Source organism: Perca fluviatilis, chromosome 18 (assembly GCF_010015445.1).
Source record: "Perca fluviatilis chromosome 18, GENO_Pfluv_1.0, whole genome shotgun sequence".
NCBI classification, from domain to species: domain Eukaryota; kingdom Metazoa; phylum Chordata; class Actinopteri; order Perciformes; family Percidae; genus Perca; species Perca fluviatilis.
In genome coordinates this window covers 10,374,409-10,397,523 of record NC_053129.1, presented here as the reverse complement: position 1 = coordinate 10,397,523, position 23,115 = coordinate 10,374,409, and the positions used below count along the sequence as shown (strand labels likewise).

The 23,115-nt window shown below is 41.1% G+C and overlaps 2 protein-coding genes across 5 annotated transcripts in view; one reads left to right on the top strand and one right to left on the bottom strand.

Annotated features, from left to right (window-relative positions):
- Window positions 1-3,296: 3,296 nt before the first annotated feature.
- On the bottom strand, window positions 3,297-14,777 carry fbxo16 (F-box protein 16). 2 transcript variants are annotated; one of them, XM_039782066.1, is made up of 9 exons: window positions 14,381-14,777; window positions 13,810-13,937; window positions 11,716-11,751; window positions 11,297-11,503; window positions 8,618-8,782; window positions 7,048-7,319; window positions 6,472-6,571; window positions 4,946-5,204; window positions 3,297-3,813 (listed from the first exon to the last, which is right to left on the bottom strand). In XM_039782066.1, the coding sequence occupies exons 2-9, from the start codon at window positions 13,903-13,905 to the stop codon at window positions 3,752-3,754; spliced, it is 1,197 nt and encodes a 398-aa protein (XP_039638000.1). In that variant the 5' UTR covers window positions 13,906-13,937; window positions 14,381-14,777; the 3' UTR covers window positions 3,297-3,751. The 2 variants fall into 2 exon arrangements, with proteins under 2 accessions (XP_039638000.1, XP_039637999.1); XM_039782065.1 differs by lacking the exon at window positions 3,297-3,813 and having other exon boundaries at window positions 4,750-5,204.
- Window positions 14,778-18,396: 3,619 nt separating this feature from the next.
- fzd3a (frizzled class receptor 3a) overlaps window positions 18,397-23,115 on the top strand; it is a 32,128-nt gene continuing 27,409 nt past the window's right edge. For 2 of the 3 annotated variants that reach the window (XM_039782062.1, XM_039782064.1), the window contains exons 1-2: window positions 18,397-18,524; window positions 19,614-20,239. In XM_039782062.1, coding sequence (XP_039637996.1) covers window positions 20,039-20,239 — 201 coding nt within the window. In that variant the 5' untranslated portion in view covers window positions 18,397-18,524; window positions 19,614-20,038. Of the gene's footprint in view, window positions 18,525-18,788; window positions 18,906-19,613; window positions 20,240-23,115 lie in introns of those variants that run through there. The other variant, XM_039782063.1, reaches the window with a different exon arrangement.

Here is a 23,115-nt window from a genome sequence, read left to right as displayed (position 1 = left end):
CTGGATGTACAGTATCTTTTGATACTTTGCTGTACAAGTGGCTCTCCTGTTGACTTTGTCCTATCAGTGTGGCTCTCATGAAAAAAAAAAATAGTGAAGACCACTGAGTTGAAGGATTATTATTAATTCACCTGATGTTTTTGACACATTCACGACAGTGTCATGTCACTCTTACGTAGATACCTTCAAGTAAAGTGTAACCAAACAATGTACACTCCAAAAAAAATGTGCCTTAAAGTGGACCGCTGAAGGGGAAAAATTGATGACTTTCAAAATTGCCTTCACGTGTTGCGAGTACGATAATTGTCACTGATCATAGCCAATATGGGAATCTATTGCGTGTAACTGCTATCCTGGCTCACTCTATTACTATATCGCAACATGGGTATTCCTGTTCATTTCCTCAGTAATCAGCTGAGGAGCAGCAGCAGCTCCCAACACACTCCAACTAACCTGCTCACCAGATCGGACAATCCCATCCTCCGTGACTGCTGCTTTAAGTGTAATGACGGTTCATTGTTACGGTTGTCTCTGAAGTGTGTGTGTGTGTGTGTGTGTGTGTGTGTGTGTGTGTGTGTGTGTGTGTGTGTGTGTGTGTGTGTGTGTGTGTGTGTGTGTGTGTGTGTGTGTGTGTGTGTGTGTGTGTGTGTGTGTGTGTGTGTGTGTGTGTGTGTGTGTGTGTGGGGGTGGAGGTGTGTGGTGGTGTGTGTGTGAGTGTGTGTGAAGGATGCAACTAATAAACACATAGATCCGTTGTGAAGACGCTTTTTATTTTGGGTTAGGCTTGTAAAGAAAAAAAACAAAAACTTCCACTTTTCCATGGAATAACTGTGCAGATTTCAGTTTTACCATCTAATATACTTTTATGATAACTTTATGACCACACAATCACCCCCCCTGTGATCATAGAACATATGGAACGGTCTGTGGCTTATCACAACATCACGTTAAAGACTTGCACGAGCTGATAAATCTTAGGACTTAACCTGTGAAACCTGTAAAGATTATTTAGACTTTAATTTGATTTCATCCACAAGCTCTATATATATATATATATATATATATATATAAAAACTAACACACTCTCTCCCGCTCTTTGACTAACACGTTAACATTTAGTTCATTAAGATTAAATTAACATGTCAGGTATTCACCGTTCATTTAGGTCTGTTTATTTTTTTGATTCTCCTGTATTTAGTAATATATACGTGTGTGTGCGTGCGCATGCAATGTTTTACATGCAATGAGTGAAAACGTGGAGCGGGGTGTACGTATGATACTGATATTTCATATCCGACTGTTAAAAAAGGATCATGATGGATGTACACAAAGCGTTCCCTCTTTGCTACTGTGTGTTGAATGTGAGATGACCTTTTGAATACTGAGACAAAAATCAGTTTGTTTGTCTTAAACTGACAGTTATTGTTTAATATTTTTGGGATATTTTTCAGACTCACTGTTTATATACGTTTGCTTTGGCTTTGTATTGCGTATTGAATGGGATGTGTGGATTGGATAATAAAGGTGGTACATTTCTTATTCAGACTGTGTTTCCTTTGCTTTTCTTATTTGCAATATGTGAGACCTATGGAAGCAAATAAGAGACGTACGTATTTGAATTTTAACAGACACTGAATATGCTACAACGTGAATTATTTCAACTTGAATTGACAGAGGTCTGGATTCGATCAATTGAATTTGACTGATGAATTTTTAGATCTGAATTTGACCAATGGAATTTGAGCAACCTGAATCTTTTATTTTTATTCTGAAACTTGAATTTTTGGATCTGTGTGTGTGTGTGTATGTATATATATATATATATATATATATATATATATATATATATATATATATATATATATATATATATATATATATATATATTCAAATTCAAATTCAGCTTTTGAAATTTCATATTAAGACATGTCATGGTTTTATTTTAAAGAGGGGAATTCAGAACAAATATGATCAGATACATGGTTTTCAAAGTAAAATATTTCAACATTAAGTATTCAGTGGCTGTTAAAATTGAAATACTTTAGTCTCTTATGCTTCCATAGATACACAACTACAGTTATCTCCATATCAGATAACTATGTATTGTTATACACCTGTTTATTACACTGTGGAGGTTTAAAGGTCCCATGACATGGTGCTCTTTGGATTTGGATTTCCCAGCCTTGGTGCAGAATTCCAGCCACTAGAGCCAGTCCCACAATGAGCTTTCCTTAGTATGTGCCATTTCTGTGTCTGTAGCTATTGAGGAGGAGAGAGGGGGGGCAAGGTGGAGGGTGGGGGTGTGGCCTTGACCAACTGCCACTTTGCTCCTTTGAAAGCCATGATGTCTCTCTCTCTCTCTCTCTTTTTTTTTTTTTTTTTTTTTTTTTTTTTTTTTTTTTTTTTTTTTCTCTCTCTCATGGGGGGCCAAATTCTCTGGGCGGGCAAAGCAGAGAAAGGGGAGGTAACCTTGCTCCTTATGACCTCATAAGGAGAAGATTCCAGATCGGCCCATCTGAGCTTTCATTTTCTCAAAGGCAGAGCAGGATACCCAGGGCTCGGTTTACACCTATCACCATTTCTAGCCACTGGGGGACCATAGGCAGGCTGGGGGAACTCATATTAATGGTAAAAAAAAACTTTTTCATTTCAACATTTTCATGCCATGAGACCTTTTAAAGAAACAAAGTGGGGTGTATATTCAATGTTCAGCCTTTTTGCTGGCACATTGCTAAATTTCTAGGCATATTTGAATCAGCTGACTGTGTGGGGTTTGGGGGTGTGAGCGTAAACAAGATACAAACAAAACAGGGACCCACTTATCGAAACGGCACTGTTGGTGGTCAAAACCTTCACAGTGTAAGAATTACATCTGGAAAAAGTTATTAAAAAACACTCACAGAACTGTTTAAATATTCAAAAGGCTGTCCCCATTAAACTTTTTTTGTATAACTGTAAAATACTGTCTCCTTAAACAAAACACATCTTATTCATATGTGAGTTTCTCCTTCAGTGTAAAGCCATGGGGAGGTGTACGTTCTGTAAAGTTACAAATGATTCAGACCTTAAGTCTGTTCTGCCTTTCTTTTTCGCACAATGTCCAAATAATGATATGTACACTACCGGTCAGAAGTTTGGGGGTCACTTAGAAATGTCCATTCCATTCCATTCCAGACAGAATACCAGCTGAGATCAGTTGCATTGTTTTTTTTTTAACCAGGGCAGCAGTTTTCAGATTACATTATGTGCTTACATAATTGCAAAAGGGTTCTCAAATGTTTTCTCAGTCAGCCTTTTAAAAATGTCAGATTAGTAAACAGAATGGGTCTTTGGAACATTGGATGAATGGTTGCTGATAATGGGCAATGTAGACACTGCATTACAGATCAGCCACATCTTTCTACAACAGTCGAGAACACCTTTTGCAATTATGATAATCTGAAAACTGCTGCCCTGATTAAAAAAACAATGCAACTGATCTCAGCTGGTATTCTGTCTATAATGGAGTGGAATGGAATCATCATTTTCACGTCCCTTCTAATCTCCATCCAATGCAGTGTTTACACAATAGCTTGCAAAGAGAATGCATTCCATGTGCAAAAACATGGAATGCATTCGCCAACTGAAATTTCTTATAAAAAAATATTCATATCAAATATGAATATTGAACCTTCCCATGTCAAGCTGGAGCTCTAAATCTTGTCCTGAAGCTGTAGTTGTGCCGTCTCCCTGATGGTGGCGACAACTCACTTCACGTCTTGTGTGTGTGTGAAGCAGGAAGAGTCCAGGGCTGAGCCTGGAACAGCTGTGTACCTGGGGAGCCATAGAAATAGTCCCTTGCATTAGTGGGGGTTCCACTTTGGATAGCTAAATAAAACCATTATTATATGGAGGAGAATGATTGGTCAACATGTTCCTACAGCTGCTGTGATCTCTGGTAGTCCGATGATGCCGATGGTTCCTTCTAAACTTTAGGCCTACACAACGCGCTGTGATATTACTGCTGCAGGGAAAAGTTGTTCAGCCCGGTGGCAAGTGTCTTGTCTTTGACAAAATTTGGAATATGATTTAATATAATATGACCCCCCACACACCTTTTGTATTTGCTTTGATTACATTGTTTAACTTGCGCTATACAGTACTTTTGAATTCAATATTGGATTTTGCTTATAACAATGCGATTAATCGTGATTAATCAGGGAAATCATGTGATTAAAACTTTGAATCGCTGCCCAGCCTTAATAAATAAATATATATATATATATATATATATATATATATACACACACACATATACATACATACATACATACAAGTAGCCACCCTTTGCTTTTTTATTAATAAGGGAAAAAATTCCACTAATTAACTCTGACAAAGCACACCTGTGAAGTGAAAACCATTTCAGGTGACTACCTCATGAAGCTCATTGAGAGAACACCAAGGGTTTGCAGAGCTATCAAAAAAAGCAAAGGGTGGCTACTTTGAAGAATCTAAAATATAAGACATGTTTTCAGTTATTTCACACTTTTTTGTTAAGTACATAATTCCATATGTGTTCATTCATAGTTTTGATGCCTTCAGTGAGAATCTACAATGTAAATAGTCATGAAAATAAAAAGGAAACGCATTGAATGAGAAGGTGTGTCCAAACATTTGGCCTGTACTGACTATATGTATATATATATATATATATATATATATATATATATATATATATATATATATATATATATATAATGCTCAGGAGAATCAATAATATAGCCCCACTCAGGAGTTAGTAACTAACATAAAACATTTCTAATAGGATCACTAACAGCACACAGTCTGGGACTTTCTTGCAGAGCCAGTGGTTTTAAACCCCCAGACAGTTGGTCCTGACTACTTTCTTGCTGTGTGGTTACATCACCTTCAGCCCGGAGGAGTGGAGCAGTGGGTGTTTGCTTACTGGGAGCGCTCCGCTGTGTTCGCTGGGCCGCCCGCAGCGCCTCCACGCTCAGCCGGGGAACCGCCGGCCTCACCGGGCCCGGACGGATCCCAGCATTCCACCGGGCCAGGCGCAGCATGCTCTTGGCCGTCTCCTTGGTGACGGGGGGCTCGGGACTGCGAGCAGCCCAAGACGGTCGAGACTGGGTCTCATGATGAGTAGGAGGAGGAGGAGGAGGAAGAGGAGGGTGTTGGGGTCTGCAGTTGGAGCTGAGAAACATCTGAAACAAGAGAAAGACAAAAGGTTCTCAGTAGAGCTGCAGAGATGAATCGATTAATCGATTAGTCGTCGACTATTAAATTAATCGTCAACTATTAAATTAATCGTCAACTAATTTGATAATTGATTAATCATTTTTAATGATAAACAAGAACAAATTATCTGATTCCAGCTTCTTATATTATTCAGTTTGAGTCTTTTTTTTTTACTTAAAACAATAAATAATAATTCTCTAAGTTGTAGCTTGTTAAAGGTGCTGTAGGTAAGACTTCTAAAACTAACTTTCTGTCATATTTGCTGAAACTGACCCTATGTTCCAGTAGAACTACATGAGGCAGGTCATTTAAAAAACAATCCGTCTCCTCTGGCACCACCTACAGCCTGTAGTGGGATTTGCAAAAATCCACGCTCCCTGTTCAGATGCACCAATCAGGGCCAGGGGGGGTGTCTAACTGCGTGTCAATCACTGCTCATGCACACGCATTCATTCTCCCTTGTGGGGGGAGGAGCTTAGGAGACTGTTTTGGGTTTTAGCGGAAAGGGGGACTGAGAAGTTGTCGATGTTCAAATGTTTTGGCTAAGTCCTGGATCTTCACAGTCCTACCTACAGCACCTTTAAATGTGAATATCTTCTGGTGACGGTAAACTGAATTTCTTTTGAGTTGTGGACAAAACGAGACATTTGAGGACGTCGTCTTGGGCTTTGGGAAATGTTTTTCGCCATTTTCTGAGTTTCTATAAAGCAAACAAGTAATCCATTAATCGGGAAAAAAAAATCGACAGATTATATGTTGTATAATGTATAATATGTTGATAATCGTTAGTTTCGGCCATATAGTTCTCAGAGAACGGGGTTACCTTAATAACTAAAATCTTTGAAATTCAACATGATGGTGCATTGTGTTGTTATTAGTAACTGTATCCAGGCAAAAATAATGATGTATGATGATTTCACCAAAGCCAGAATATTAAATGCCACAGTGTCCTCTATCTCACCCTCTTCTCCTTCTCTCTCCCCCCCCCTCCCTCACTAACCCCCATCATCAGCATCATTTGGCTTCCACCCCCTCTGTCCCCATCCCTCCCTCCCTGAGCAGCCCATCATTAACATGCTCTTCCTGTGTAAGCGATGCTCCATAATGCATGATGCCTGCTGGCTGCACAGTCTCCAGGGGATCCTCCACGTTTATGCCCCCCTCTGTGATTCAGACATGAGGTTACAGTCACAGTGGGGCCATGGCAGCAGTGATGGATGCAGCGTGCTTTACCAGCGATTTGGCTTTGCGTAGTTTGTAATGTGCCTCAGACAGTGTTTTCTGGCTCCCGCCGTCTGGATGGGATGTGTTGCCGTGGCGGCCGGTGGAGCCTCTGCAGAGAGACAGACGAGGCAGTGAGCAGGCGGAGCAGCATCGTTTTCATCTTTGCATTGGAATTATCTGCAGACGACGAGGGTCAAAAGAGCAAAAGACGGGGGCTTGTCGCTCTGCAGATAATGGACAAAAGAATGCTTTTAACTCATAATGATTCATGATGTTTCATTTAGCTTGTGCCTATTATCAGGGGGCGTAGCGTAAAATTCTGGGCCCTGTAGAAAGGCTTTTTCTATGGGGCCCCTCCCCGCATCCACAGCTATTCATTCTAGCATCTTTTTCAGTTACTCAGTCCCCCTTTTCCCCCCACGGGGGACACGCATATGAAACTAACTTTCTATCATATTTTCTGATATTGACCCTATGTTCGAGTAGAACAAGGTTTTGATTAATTTGACCAATTGTAATCCTATTATAAGTCCTATTTGAAAACTGCACCCCCCCCCCCCCTCCTCCTCTGTGCTGCAGTCTTACGCTCTGACAGCTGCTTCACTGGGCTCCAGGTTGTCCAGGTAGTTGAAGCGTAGTGTGTCTGTAGGACGTCTGTCGGCATCTTTCCATGGTGGCGGTGTAGTCGGCTGCTTCTCCTTTCTGAACCCCGTCCTGGAGATTCCTCCACGAGTCTGGGTGGGGGTGGTGGAGGCTGAGCGCTCCTCGCTGATGAAGGCCGGTTCGGAGAGCTCTCCATGTCTGCTGCTGATGGCTGATACGTGTGGAACCACAGACTGCTGCTGGGATGAGACAGCCTAGACGTGGACAACAGACTTTTAATAAACGTTATATTGTAGTTACCCTCATGAAGGTTTCTTCTGAGCCAAAGAGCAGGATATGCGAGCAGGTCCAGCCCATGGCATAGGCTATAGGGAAATGCTAGGGGCGCCGGCAGTCCAAATGAGTAAGCAAAGGTAGGTATAATACGAAGGCCTTGTGCCAAAAATGTCGAAACATTTTCAAGAATGTAGAAAAAAGCAACAATAACCGGTAGGGGAAAAAAGCAAAAAAAGTTGAAAAGAACGTCAAAAGCATAGAGAAGAACGTCAAAAACGTCGAAAGAAACCTCAAAAATGTCAGAAGAAACATCAAAAATATCAGGAGAAACATCAAAAACGTTGAAATAAAAAAGTAGCCTACAATAACCGTCAAAAGAAATGAAATAAAAAGTGCCGCAAAAAACGACATAAACGACAAAAAAAGTTGAAAAGAACGTCAAAAAGGTCAAAAGCGTTGAAGAACATCAAAAACGTGGAGAAAAAAGAAAAACCATCGAAATAGAATGTCAAAAAAGTTGAAAAGAATGTCAAAAACGTCAAAGAACGACAAAAACGTCGAAAGTAAAAAGGTAGCCTACGATAACTGTCGAAAGAAAAAAGGTGGCATTAACGACAAAACAAGTTCAACATGTCAAAAGAAACGGCGGAAAAAGCGAACATCGAAAGAAATGCCAAAAACGTTGCAAAAAGCTACACCAAATTGGTTATACAGTCTTTGAGATGTGAATCATGTTTGATTACTGAGCTAATGCTGCGTTCCAGACACAATTCTTAGCCCGTAAGTTACGACTTCAAGTCACGACTCACGATTTGGTAGCGTTCCAGGCAAAGTCACGACAAACCCTTCTAGCTAGCGTTAGCTAGCGGCTGCCTAATGTTGACGTTAGCTAGCGCTACCTGATACTAGCGATTTCTAGTCGGCAACATATTTTGGGCTTCATTAAATAAACATAACCTGTTGTAGTACACACAATCCTATGTGTATTGTTTTGATTACAATGTGCGGAATTACTTTACGTTGCCTATTTATGTCTATTTATTTCTATTTCTCACCGCTAATCACCGTCGTCTGTACAGCATCAACAGGGGTCGCCATTGTCGTTTATGTGTGTGTGACGTCAAAAACTGTAACTGGGAGTACAACGATCTGGTTCACAAGTAGTAAGTAACGGGTTCGACTGCCGTTCCAGGGCACTTTAGCGGCTAGAAGGTTGTGAAAACACGGGTTACGGGTTGCCTGGAACGCAGCATTTGCGTGGATCTGGTCTCCTGACCTGCAGCGAGGTGACTCGCAGCTCCTGCGCCGTCTGGATGTAGAGCCTCTTCCAGACGCCCTGCTCCAGCGGGCTCGGGGAGAAGTTGATGCACCAGCCGAGCCTCACACACTTTGGCATCCACAGCTGGTCCAGTTCCACTATGCTCCTCCAGAGCCAGCTCACCTGGATAAAAACACCCAGAGTGAGTGGGCTGGACAAGCCAGAATTCTCCACTGGCTCAGTAATAATGACCACCATTGTAATAGTGAAATAGAAGATGGCTGTAGTGAAGATCCCTATTTTCTCTCATTTTGGCACTCACCTACCTCACTTTCTTCATCACCGATTGGTTGTATGCTTCCTCCTGTCCACCTAATTACCTGATTGCGTTCACCTGGTCACTCCCTCTCTTTCACTCTAAATAAAACTTTCCCAGCTTTCTGCTTCTTTTTTGCCGGCTCAGCCATGATGATAGTGTGAAAAACTCCATCTCTACCTTGTTAGCCGGTTCCTGAAGCAATTCATTACATCGAGACCTGATATCACACGATACTTCCTAATGCTGATGCCAGCAACTCGCCCGCCGAAAGTTGCAAGGGTGGTTTTTCCGCTCACAGGCGCTAGGGGGAAGCGAGACGATCACCATTCAACCCGAAGAAAAGTCATATAACCACTCCAATGACTCCGAAGCTGTTCAGTGAAGGTAAATTAAGCTAAAAATCTGCATAGTTCCCCTTTAACTGACAGCTTTATTTGTCCTTGTGAGAATATTTGCCCTTTTGGTATAATCTGTATTTGTTTTCTTTCCGATTCACCAGCCCATGGGTTTTTTGCTGTACTCCTTATCATTTTTTAGTGGAAATAAACCTTTAAAGAGCCCCTAGTATAAACTAGATGTGTAAAGTACAAAAAAACTAAACCATTTCACTCAAAATGAAGCTTTTTCTTCCACAGACAGCACTTTTTCCTCAACTGCCTTAAGCAGCTTGCCCACATTCCTTTATGAAATTCCTCAATCAGTGATGTCACTGATTGAGAATGCCAGCCCAGTTTTTTCATGTGTGCTGCCCAGTGGCTTGTTCGAATTTGGTTGACCAATCACAACAGAGTGGGCCAGCTGACCCATCAGGTCAGACTGGGCTTTTCAGGAAGGCGGGCCATGAGCTCAGACAGACGGTGCATCTAATAGGCTGCATCTCATGGCCCTTGTTTGATAGCTCCTCGACTCCTCGACTCCTCGGCTCCTCGGTCCTCGGTCCTGAACCGGACGTTGTTCTGTCCCTCCTCGGTGAAGGCCGTCTCAAAGCTCTTATTTCTGCCCCGAGGACCGAGGAGGGATCATGGAGGAGCTATAACCGAGGATACACGAGAGCAGGGACAGAACAACTTCCGGTTCAGCCAAGGACTGAGGAGTCGAGGAGTCGAGGAGCTATCGAATAAGGGACATGGGATGTACCCAGTGTTTCAGGCAGAGGCACTGCAGCAATGGGCAGTATGCGAAACATAATGTTTTTTGAACATCAAAGCATGTAAACTTATTCTAGTAGACCGCAAGAGTACAAATATGACGCTGAAAAGGAGTGTAATAGGGGCTCTTAAATGGACTGACATCTCCTATCTCATGCATTCCAACAGATGCCTCATCATGAGAGCACTCAAACTCAGAAATGTAACCCTCCTCCTTATCAAGGGTACTCTTTTTAAATTACGATCAAAACGATAAATGAATAAATAAAATGAAATGAACAGGTGAGAAAGACGATAAAAATGACAATAAGATGACATCATATAAAAGCAAGTCTATAAATAAATGTGTTTTAAGAAGTGATTTAAAAGAAATCACGGATTCAGCAAGCCTTAAAGCCGTCCGCACCAAGAACGAACCACAACTATAACGATAACTATAAATATATAGTTTTAAAAATCGCTTAACTCCAGTGCAGGTTGTTCCAGAGCTGAGAAAAAAAAATAGGCATTATCTCCTGTGCCCAGGTACACACAAAGTCATAGTTGAGTCATCCATGTTTTTTTGCGTGGCTTTTTCAGGCCTTTAATTTGATAGGACAGGTTAGACATGAAAGGGGAGGGGTGAGGGGGAGATGACTTGCAGCAAAGGGCCGCAGGGCAGAACCCAACCCATGGCCGCTGCGGCGAGGACTAAGCCTTTGTATATGGGCGCGCCCTCTTCCACGTGAGCTACCCAGGAGCCCTGAGTCATGGATATTAACCCTTGTGTCGTCTTCCCGTTTACCATGCAACTTTTTATTTTTCTGGGTCAAAATTTATTTTTAAAATGTCAATGTTTTGGTTGTCTTTTTCGACACTTTAGCCACTTTTTCAGATGTTTTTGTCGATTTCTTATGCGTTTTATTTTATGTTTTTGGTTTTTTTCACCCACGGTTTTTGAAGCTTTTTCCAACATTTTTGTCACTTTTTTCAACGTTCTTTTATCAATTTTTTTTTCTCCAAATGCTATAAAATTTAAGAAAACATCCAAATTCAATGAAAGTAGTGACCGTTGTATGGAACTATATTTTTTGGGACAATTTGGTTGAAAGAAACCCAAATTTGTGATATAGAAACTTAAAAAAAATAGGTTTAAAATGGGGAGGACAACAGGAGGCTTAACATGCCTACGTGTGTGTGTGTGTGTGTGTGTGTGTGTGTGTGTGTGTGTGTGTGTGTGTGTGTGTATACCTGGGCACATCGACAGAGGCTGCGTGGGTCCAGGAAGGAGAACAGGTAGAGGCAGAGGGCTCTGGGCAGCAGGCAGGTGAAGTCTGCGGCCTGCAGGGGGAGCCGGCTGCTCACAGTGAGCTGCAGAAACATCAGCTGCTCCACAGAACAGCTCAGCACAAAGTCCTGCAGCAGCGTCTTCCTCTGGCTGTCAGACCACCTGGCAAACTGACAGACACGTGAAAGAGACAAAGAACACAATTCCTCCACATGGACTGTTTTCGGCTGGATGGAGCTGGACGGACAAATGGACTCCAGCGAGTGTGGTTTCCCACCACCACCAGCAGGGAGTTATTTGTGCTCACACTGAGCTCGGTGCACAGTGAAGAACCATCGGTGCATTCAGTGTATCTCCATTCATCATCGGCATTTTAACTTACCCACTTTGCCAGAAGCTTCCGCCTCTCTTCAAACACCTGAGAAAGAAGAGAAAAGTGAAAACGATTAGTAATCCCATCAAACTGCATTAGCAATGACACATTGTGTGTATCAGGATAGATATTGGGGTGTGTGGGGGTAATAGAAAATCTTGAATTTTCTGCGTCAATTCTTTGACTGACATGTGCATTCTTCATCGAAAACAATTAGTTTTTTTTTGGAAGTGTCTCATGATATATTGTCTCTAGCAGTGTACTATTTATTTATTTTTTTTTTTGGGGGGGGGGCTTTTCCCTTTATTTGATAGTGACAGTGGATAGACAGGAAAGGTTGGAGAGAGATGGGGGATGACACGCAGCAAAGGGCCGCAGGTCGGACTCAAACCCGGGACGCTGCAAAGGACTCAGCCTACATGGAGCGCACGCTCTTACTGGGTGAGCTAGAGGTCGCCCCTAGAAGCGTGCTATTCAACTTTTGATTTTGTTAAAGAAAACCTCAATACAATACTTCTAGAATCGCAATAAAAGAAAGTTGCAATACAAAATCGAATCGGCACCAAAGTATCGTGAAAGAATCCAATCGGGACAAAAGCATATCGTCCCGGCCCTAATTTGAAGTGATAAACAAAGAAAGTCCTGCGTCATCAAATATAAACCTAACTTGACATTGTGGGTCCTGCTTCTGGCTTACAGCTGTTTAAGACCCAACTTTATAAATACACCATAAGACTTACTGTCACCCTGTTACTGGCTGTGTCTGTGTTTATTCACTGGACAGCAGCTGATGTGTTTCAAACATTTTTCTACTAGAATTGATGCATGGAGGTTGCGTATGGCTTAAAGTGCTCATATTATGCTCATTTTCAGGTTCATAATTGTTTTTAGAGGTTATATCAGAATAGGTTTACATGGTTTAATTGTCAAAACCATATTTTTGTTGTACTGCACATTGCTGCAGCTCCTCTTTTCACCCTGTGTGTTGAGCTCTGTTTTAGCTACAGAGTGAGGCATTACACTTCTATTCCATCTTTGTTGGGAGTCGCACATGTGCGGTAGCTAGGTAAGGACAACTAGCCAGTCAGAAGCAGAGTATGAGGGCGTGCCACGCTAGCAGCTAGGCGAGCATTATAACGTGTGTTACAAAGTGACCACGTTTGTCTCTGAAGTAAAGGCTGGACTACAGTAGAGCTGTTTGGAGCAGTTTGTGAACAGTGTTTTCTGTTGGAGATGGTAAGTCCCTTTGGGGTGGACTTTGGGCTTTTTCACTTTGTAAACCGATAACGTGCACAAAAGAAATATATAACACAATAAAGAACAGGGGGAAAAGCCAAAAAGCATAATATGAGCACTTTAATGTTGGTCTTGCTCGCACAAACAGAAGCATAAATGCAAATGTATACCTCATCACAACTGAGTGAAAAGTTTGTAACTTGGCTTTTAAAGAAAATATTGTGGAAAGTTTTAGGATTGTGATTACAGTACCTGTAATATAGGATATAATAGTTTTCACAAGTACAAATTTGTGAATATATCTCCAGTGGTCTAATGTAAGTACTACTGTATTAAAGTGCTCATATTATGCTTTTTGGATTTTTCCCTTTCCTTTATTGTGTTATATATCTTTTTTTGTACATGTAATAGGTTTACAAAGTGAAAAAGCCCAAAGTCCACCCCAAAGGGACTTACCATCTCCAACAGAAAACACTGCTCCAAACAGCTCTACTGTAGTCCAGCCTTTACTTCAGAGACAAACGTGCGTCACTTTGTAACACACGTTATAATGCTCGCCTAGCTGCTAGCGTGGCACGCCCTCATACTCTGCTTCTGACTGGCTAGTAGTCCTTACCTAGCTACCGCACATGTGCAACTCCCAACAAAGATGGAATACAAGTGTAATGCCTCACTCTGTAGCTAAAACAGAGCTCAACACACAGGGTGAAAAGAGGAGCTGCAGCAATGTGCAGTACAACAAAAATATGGTTTTGACAATTAAACCATGTAAACTCACAAAACTCACAAAAACAAAACCAGTATTCTGACTACCACTAACTTGTTTCTGTCTGCTAGTGCTGTTTGAGAGTGGATGAGTGGCTGGACCTTGCTGTTGGACTCTGGGTGGTTCAGTGGAGTCCAGGCGCTCAGTTTGGTCTGCATCTTAGCGCAGCTCGCAGATGACTTCGGTGCAACTGGCATCTTTAGAGTAATGGCTGGGTAAAGGGGATGTCCTAAAATACACCAAACAAAACGTCATTACCATGTTTGCTTTTTACATTTTTTTGAGTGTATGTGCAGCATGCCTCTTTACAGCATCGGCCTGAGCACTTTAAGGCTCATGTTTAGCCTCCTAATATATTAAGTTACATAACATGCCAGCTTTTATCCCACTTAAAATGGATTAAAGTCTCATAAATAAGGCCAAATGATAGTCTTGGCACTGTGTCAGATGTCTCGTTCTTTAAATCCCCCATTCTTTTTTACCCCAGTACGTTACGCTCCATTGTTACCTAAACAAATAATCTCCATCTTGAATTCTGTAGCTTGTGAAAACAAAACTTCGAAAAAAAGATAAGTCAAAATGACCAAATTCTAACCCGACACAGTTAAAACTGCAGTTATAAGAGTTAACATTACTCAGAATAGTAAAACACTCCTCTGGTATTCTACTCACCATCAGTTCTGCTCTGCCGACAAAAGGAAATCAATCCTAAACACACTTTTCCCTCTCTCTATGTGCATACTCCTGATGGCCTTTGTGTCCGTACACCCAACTCTTCTTCTCCTTTTCAGCCCAATTCCCTGTGCACAGTTTACTCGTTTCCATAGTAACAGTGAGTGTACTCTCCTTACACGGGACTGGCTGTCACAGCAGCCTGTCGCACACAGGAGGGGGTGCTGCAAAGCAAAGTAAACCGTGGTGGAGTGTGGAGTGTGCAGGCCACACTGGCTCTAATGATGACAAATAGAACTAGTGTAGAAGGCCTGACACTGCAACTGCTGGATAGACCATCTGCCTCTGATACACTGAGACTGCAAAAGAAAATAGGTTTCACAGCTTGTATACTTCACAACATGTTTTCATGAAATGTTTCAAACTTGCAGCGTTGCCCATTCACGTGCTTTGTCCATGTAGATGTGCATTTTGCCACGGGAAAGATATCATTTTCGAACTCACTTTTGAATTCTTGTATAAAAAAACTATGCTAAATTGCCTGGCTATTTGAAATGACAACAAACCGTGTAATTGATCAGATATATTTGTTTTAAATTAAAATAAATATATGTGACATGTAGGCTAAGTATTCATATTTCATTATTATTATGAGCAATAATATAAGTAGTAGTAGGCTAGTAGTGGTAGAAGTAGTAGTAACAGTAGTAGTAGTAGTAGTAATAATAGTAGTAGGTAGTAGTAGTAATAGTGTATTCCTTCCCTTTATTCCTTCCTTCCCTCTCTTCAATTGTTATTGTATATTTTTTGTAAAATTGTAAATTCTATTGTATTGTTATACTGTATATTTAAAGGTCCCATGGCATGAAAATTTCACTTTATGAGGTTTTTTAACATTAATATGAGTTCCCCCAGCCTGCCTATGGTCCCCCAGTGGCTAGAAATGGTGATAGGTGTAAACCGAGCCCTGGGTATCCTGCTCTTCCTTTGAGAAAATGAAAGCTCAGATGGGCCGATATGGAATCTTCTCCTTATGAGGTCATAATGAGCAAGGTTACCTCCCCTTTCTCTGCTTTGCCCGCCCAGAGAATTTGGCCCGCCCATGAGAGAGAGAGAGAGAGAGAGAGAGAGAGAGAGAGAGAGAGAGAGAGAGAGAGAGACATCATGGCTTTCAAACGAGCAAAGTGGCAGTTGGTCAAGGCCCCCCCCCACCACCCTCCACCTTGCCCCCCCATCCTCCTCAATAGCTACAGACACAGAAATGGCACATACTAAGGAAAGCTCATTGTGGGACTGGCTCTAGTGGCTGTAATTCTGCACCAAGGCTGAATTTCGGGAAAGAGACAGTACAGTATTAGGGGACCACTAAGGCCTATATAAAAGAGACTTCAGATACAGTATTAGGGGACCACTAAGGTCTATATAAAAGAGACTTCAGATACAGTATTAGGGGACCACTAAGGTCTATATAAAAGAGACTTCAGATACAGTATTAGGGGACCACTAAGGTCTATATAAAAGAGACTTCAGATACAGTATTAGGGGACTACTAAGGTCTATATAAAAGAGACTTCAGATACAGTATTAGGGGACCACTAAGGCCTATATAAAAGAGACTTCAGATACAGTATTAGGGGACCACTAAGGTCTATATAAAAGAGACTTCAGATACAGTATTAGGGGACCACTAAGGCCTATATAAAAGAGACTTCAGATACAGTATTAGGGGACCACTAAGGTCTATATAAAAGAGACTTCAGATACAGTATTAGGGGACCACTAAGGTCTATATAAAAGAGACTTCAGATACAGTATTAGGGGACTACTAAGGTCTATATAAAAGAGACTTCAGATACAGTATTAGGGGACCACTAAGGCCTATATAAAAGAGACTTCAGATACAGTATTAGGGGACCACTAAGGTCTATATAAAAGAGACTTCAGATACAGTATTAGGGGACCACTAGGGCCTATATAAAAGAGACTTCAGATACAGTATTAGGGGACCACTAAGGTCTATATAAAAGAGACTTCAGATACAGTATTAGGGGACCACTAGGGCCTATATAAAAGAGACTTCAGATACAGTATTAGGGGACCACTAAGGTCTATATAAAAGAGACTTCAGATACAGTATTAGGGGACCGCTAAGGCCTATATAAAAGAGACTTAAGATACAGTATTGGGGGACCACTAAGGTCTATATAAAAGCATCCAAAGAGCACCATGTCATGGGACCTTTAACAGTATTTTTTTTATATTTCTTACTGTCTTTTCTGTTTTTATTCTTTATATGTTAAGTGAGTGTTGTACTTTAAGAGCAAAGATTAAAGTTTGTTTACGCAAACCTGGCCAATAAAGCTGATTCTTATGATTTGATACTATAAATAAAATTGAATTGAATTGAACTGAATTGAATTGATTCTGACAGTGATATAACCTTGTGTGTCGCTGGTTTAATAATGTAGGCGTTGGCTCTGTTTTTTCAAGTTCTACCCCCGCTGTAGACCTATTGATAAAACATGTTAGGCCTCTTTTGCAGACGGCCAGCTAAAACTCTTAGTCCCACCAGTCTGAAAAGTTTTTCATTCAAAAGCAGAGAGTCTGTTCGTCCTCAGATGGGCGGCCGCGCGCAACGAAGACAGAACCCTGCTGTGAAGAAAGAGGAGGAGAGCTGCGTCAAGGTAAACAGACACACACTGAGCTAATCCGGAAACCAGCTCGCCGACCTTCAAAGTAATAATGCAAAAATCTGCCATGGCAAAAAAAGGTTTTCAATGACATTTCAGGCAGCAAACAACTTGTGATTTAGCTAGATATCATCATTACTTATACTACATAATTGTCATTTAGATTTATATTCAACTGCTATAATTTACACTTAAGAAAATTCCTCCTGCAAGTGATATTTTATTGTAGCCTATAATTACATTACAATTGTCAATACTGATGCATCAGTGAATATTAAAGTCCTGGTAAAGTGAAAACAGAGATTTGCTTGAAAACACATTATTATAAACATATTATTATAGTATATGTATGATATATATATATATATATATATATATATATATATATATATATATATATATATATATATATATTTTACCAGAACTTTAAGTACCAAATTGTTGGTAGTAGTAGTAGTTGAAGTAGCTTTAATTCTAACCCCTTTATATAACAATAATCTATATCAATGCACTATATTTGATAAGCTTGTCATATGTTATATCAATCAATCAATCAATCAGACTTTATTTATAGCACTTTTCATACATAAAAACGTAGCACAAAGTGCTTTAAACAACCCCCCCACACACACACAAAGACACACACACACCACATACACACACACACACACACACACACACACACACACACACACACACACACACACACACACACACACACAGATTTACACATAGAATACATACCCCCCCTCCCCACACACACACACACACACACACACACACACACACACACACACACACATAAAACCACACCTAAATAATGCCATTCAAAACAGGAACAAGTTGAACCTAACCGAGGAAACGCCATCATATGTGACCGAATATGTGTAAAATAACTAGTGACTAACTGACAAATAAATAAGTGAATCTACTTAGTTATTTTAGTCATTTTCCACTACTTCTTATGATTCATTTAAATGAAAAACTTAATCTCAATATTAAAAAAACAAAACTTGTTGGCTGTAACGTTTAAATAATCTCACGCTCTAATTTGCTGCAACAACTCAATTTTTAACGTTAGCGTGGCATTGGCAATAAACTAAAAAATAAAACTGCGTCACTACCTCACAAAAGTACTGACGGCGATGTGTTTTGCGCTGGGTCGTTCCGTTTGTCGTTGGCGAGCCTTTTATTTTTATGTTCTGACTGGAAGACATTTTTAAAATGTCGCGGGTTTGACGCTTGGCAGAGAGAGAAAGAGAGAGAGAGAGAGAGAGAGAGAGAGGTTGGTGGGAGGGAGGGGGAACAGAAGGGGAGGGAGGCGGACAGAGGAGGAGGACAGGAGGACACGAGAGGAGGGTGCTGGAAGGGGGGACATTCAGTCATTGTTACCAACTCGAGGAGCGGCGGAGACCCCGTTGTTGTTACACGTGAATTTTCGGCACAACATTCAGGTAAAGTTGCCTTTAATTTAACCAGTTTAACTAACATTTGTAACCGGGGTGCTTCTCATGAACAACCACCTCCGTTGCCGCCCCGGCTCAGTGCGGTGAATTACACCGGTACGCAGGCTGCATATGCCACGGTTACTATAATTTAGGATGAACTAACCGTCATCTTTTGTCTCCACTGCGCTGCTTGACATTTTGTCTTATTCAACCATTTTTTTTTCTGTAGTGAGTCAGTTACAGTGGGCAGGGACAAACACATCAGTAATGAGCCTCCCGGTTCCGTTAGTTGTCGAAGCTATACACGCTCACATTTATGAGGAGCAGTTCATTTATGAATTCCCTGCTCGGAGCTTATAGGAGGAGCCCGTTCATATTGACGCACAGGTAGGCTAACGGAGGCACTATTCTCGCATTTAATCAACCATTAAAATGCAGCTGTGCTTGTTTGAAAGCTGTGTTAAGTAGACACAGGTGTAAGAGAAAGTAGCCTTTTATTTTTTTTTTCGTGAATAGAAAGGTAGGATATTGGGTTGTCATGGGCGTGTACTGTCATGTAAATGTATCAATTTATGAAAAAATGGTTGAATTAGAAAAGAAAAGGCTAATTATTACTTACTTACTTTTTCTAAACTGTAGTTAATCTACAAATTAAGGTTACACCACTAAAAGGACACCAACCCCAGAAATAACAGCATACCATAAATTCTGATAAGTCACTTCAATGAACTACCACAAAAAGCTGTAAATACCCACATGCATGTTTAAATATAGTAATGATTTAGATATTTGCCCTGTGTGATTGTTTTGCTGTTACTCATAACAATCACTGTTGTAGAATGATACATTGCTGCTAATTAATTCTGTTAATGTTATCATCTACACAACCACCCACCACAGTGAAATGCAATTTCATCTGTCATGGAACCGCCTTTTGTGTGTATTCAGCTGCAGTCCATTATTTGTCTCATTTATGTAAAAAAAGAAAAGAAAAAAGAGAGAAAAAAACGCCTGTTCTGGTTAACTTGCAACTGGTGTCCTGATGCCAGATTTATATTTGAAAATGTTGTGCTTTTGTTTTTTTTTAAACCGCAGGCTGAAGATCACATCCACCGGTGGTGGTCATCCATATTTTCTGTGAAGCATTCATCAGTGTTGGTGGAGGCAGGAGAGGGAGGAGTGCGAGCGGTCACAGCGCAGCATCTTAAAGGACCACAGCATCTCCCAGGCTATGGAGGTCTCGTGATGACACACTGCTGCCGCTGACCGGAATCCCCCACGGCGATGGAGGCAGCCAGCTTCGACCATGGCCGTGTTGGATTACGATGCCCGACCCAGACCATTTCTCTGTGAGTTGAAGAGGAGGAAGCGACTACCAGCCAGCCCTGGACACTCCTTAAGCCTTGTGATCTCCCTTTCCTGGTGAATGAGCCAGACGCTAACAGGGCTCAACCCCTCTTCCTAGCCAGCCGTCCTCCTCCTGCTGGGTCTTTTCTTCTCTCCTACTGTACCGACCAGTCATGGATCTCCTGTGGTTGCTGTCCCTGTCCATGTTGACGGCGTGCGTCGCCATCCCCATGGATGTGGCAGAGGGGAGCCACAGTCTGTTCACCTGCGAGCCCATAACCCTGCGCATGTGCCAGGGGTTGCCTTACAACTCCACGTACATGCCCAACATACTGAATCATTACGACCAGCAAACTGCCGCCCTCGCCATGGAGGTACAGTACACTGCACACATGTGAAAGATGTAAAAAAAAAAAGAAGCTTTGCGTTTTAAAGCTCCAGTTTGTGTTACTTGAAAACCTATTTTGTGCTGATAATCAATACTGATCTTTAATACATTACATTTACTGAACCCATTTAGACCATAACAGACCATTTGTAGAGCTCCCTGAAACATGGCAGCTTTGTGATCTGCCACACCTATTCAGTGGAAAGGGAATATCTGAGATACATTAGGCCTTTCATATACTAATGTTTAAAAAATATGTACATATAATATTCAAGATATTAAAATATCTTTGCAACAGTGGTCATGAATTAACCTTTTAGGTGAAAGGTGAAAAACAAGTACCAATAGCTTCTTCTTTTTTTCCGTATTAATTTGTCCATTTAAAGCTGTGTAAGGACACAAATTGGAAATAGACTTTTACCTTATCAAAGTATTTTTCAGCGATTGCGTTATGCCGCATTTTGAGAGACGTATTATTCATTTGAGTCATATATGGGAACATACGGAGAGGATGTCGGCCCATTGTCTGAAAATCTTTATGTTTGAGTCATATATGGTAATAGGCGGAGAGGATTTCAGGTCTATTGTGTTAGAAATGAATTCTCTAACCCACATTGTGTGTTTTTCCGAAGTGTTAGCCAGTCATTACCTCCTCCCAAAAACTCAACTTATGGAGATAACAAGGTATATGTAAAATTGCATTTTTCATCTTATTTTTGACGCTGTAACCTTTTCTGTTTCCTTTCCTCTTTCTTCCTCACCGACCTTGTTGGAGCAGTTACCCCTGGTTCTTTCTAGGGGCCGAAAACAATTCATCAACAAATTGATTATTTCATAGACAGACAAATAAATGAAAACTATTTTTGTAATTGAGTCATCGTTTTAGCCATTTTTCATGTTTTATATCATTTTACATATAATCCCTTTGACTGTAGGAAGGACAAAACAAGACATTTAAATATGCCACATTGGGTTCTGAGGAATTGCAATGGACAGTTTATCATAAGTTTTTGATATTGCATGGACTAAATTATTAACGCCTTGTGAACCTCGAATTGAGCATAACTAATGGATATCTGATGGTAGTTAAAATTTCTGCTGGATATGGTTGTTAGTTTACTGTTGTTTAATTGATTTTCTAATAAAGCTATGGATTGGGAACACAAATAGTTACTGGCCTATATAAGATGGGCATGGACCTGAACTAAGTAATCAATAAATCCCATTTTCAGAGAAGTCATTTTAAATTCGTGGGCATATGTACATAGTAATAAGCCGAGCATTTCTTGGGCCTTTTTGTTTTAAGTATTTTTCATAACACCATTGTCTTAGAAAGTGGTTCAAAACGTATTGGGTTTTGTTCAAAAGTGCTAGTCTGAACCCACTCCTAGCCTTCCGGAGATAACGTTTTTATAAAAAAATAGCTTCTTTTTTTTCTAAAATGCGACCTTTTCTCTTGTTTTTTCCCCTCTCACCGCGTTGTTCCTGTCTCTGACCTTTTCTGAGCATTTTCCTCTCGTCCTTTCACTCTGTTTTTTTCAGTCTGTTGTGACTCACATTGCTGTGGCTATACGGAAGTGAAATTAACACACATCTGCCAGACACACGAAACGCACATTTTCACAAACCGATAGAGGCCCGCTGACAGCATTTTCCATCTGACAGGACAGAGGTTTGTGATAAGTGATGAGTGGTTCAGTGAGTCTGCTACGCTGCCTGCCCCATGGACATCAGCAGCCTAGATAGCTATCGCCACGGCTTCCTGGCTATGTGCTCAAACTTGGTAATATCAAAGTGCTAGCCTACTTTAATTTTGGCTCCTCTAGCTCCAGGGATTGGGAGTGTATTACCAAAACATTAAGCCACAAATTAAGTATTAATACTTGTCCCTGGGGGCCATGAGGACAGTGCATTATTAAACTGTCCTGAAATGGTTTCTGCCCGCATGTCTGGCATGTTGACAGACAAGAGCGATTTACCACAACGTGTAGGGACTCTTCACATCAAAGCCATTTTACATAACAGGCTTTTGAGCAGTTTAGTCAATTTAGCCTGCGAGTGAAGATACCAAACTGTTCTCTATTTCAGTGTGGTTCAGATGATGGATTAAAAGCTCATATTCCAGTGTTTGGTCGAATGTTGAATTGTTTCTCCCCTTTTAGATTATCTGTAGATTATCTATAGATTTACCAGCCACAGCGTCTGACTGTTGCGGCTGTGTTATCCTCTTTGAAATGACGAGTTAGGCGTTTACACACGGTCACGGAGCAGATGCATCACCTCGTTAAATTAATCCCATCCTTACATAGGCTGATCCCTCTGGAATCTATCGAGCAATTACTGGCCAAACCGCACCAAAACATTAGACTGGATGCTCGTTTGGCTTAAATATCTGCCGAACTGTGTGTGTGTGTGTGTGTGTGTGTGTTTGTGTGTTTGTGTGTGTGTGTGTGTGTGCGTGTGTGTGTTAGTCCATCCATCTATATTTATCTCAGTTTATTCATTCTCAGCATCATGTAACCAATGGCTGCCGCTCCCTCTGTCACTTTTAGCCTCTGACACGCGCCCCGCCCTGCCCGGCATAGCGATGATGTCCATGTGTGGAGCCCTGCCGACCATCTGTGCCTGCTCCACTTCGCTGTACTCAGCATAGACACATTGAGTGTGCGTGTGTGTGAGAGAGAGAGAGAGATGGAGGGCGGGCAGGAGGAGTTGTGTGCCACGAAAATCCCGGGTTATGTAACCTCTGAACATGCCCTGGCCGACCGTGGGAGCACACAGCATCTTTTTTGTTGCCGAAAAATTCACTCTCATCCTGTGGATTTAGTTAGAATTAGAATTTTTGATAGAACGTACATTCTG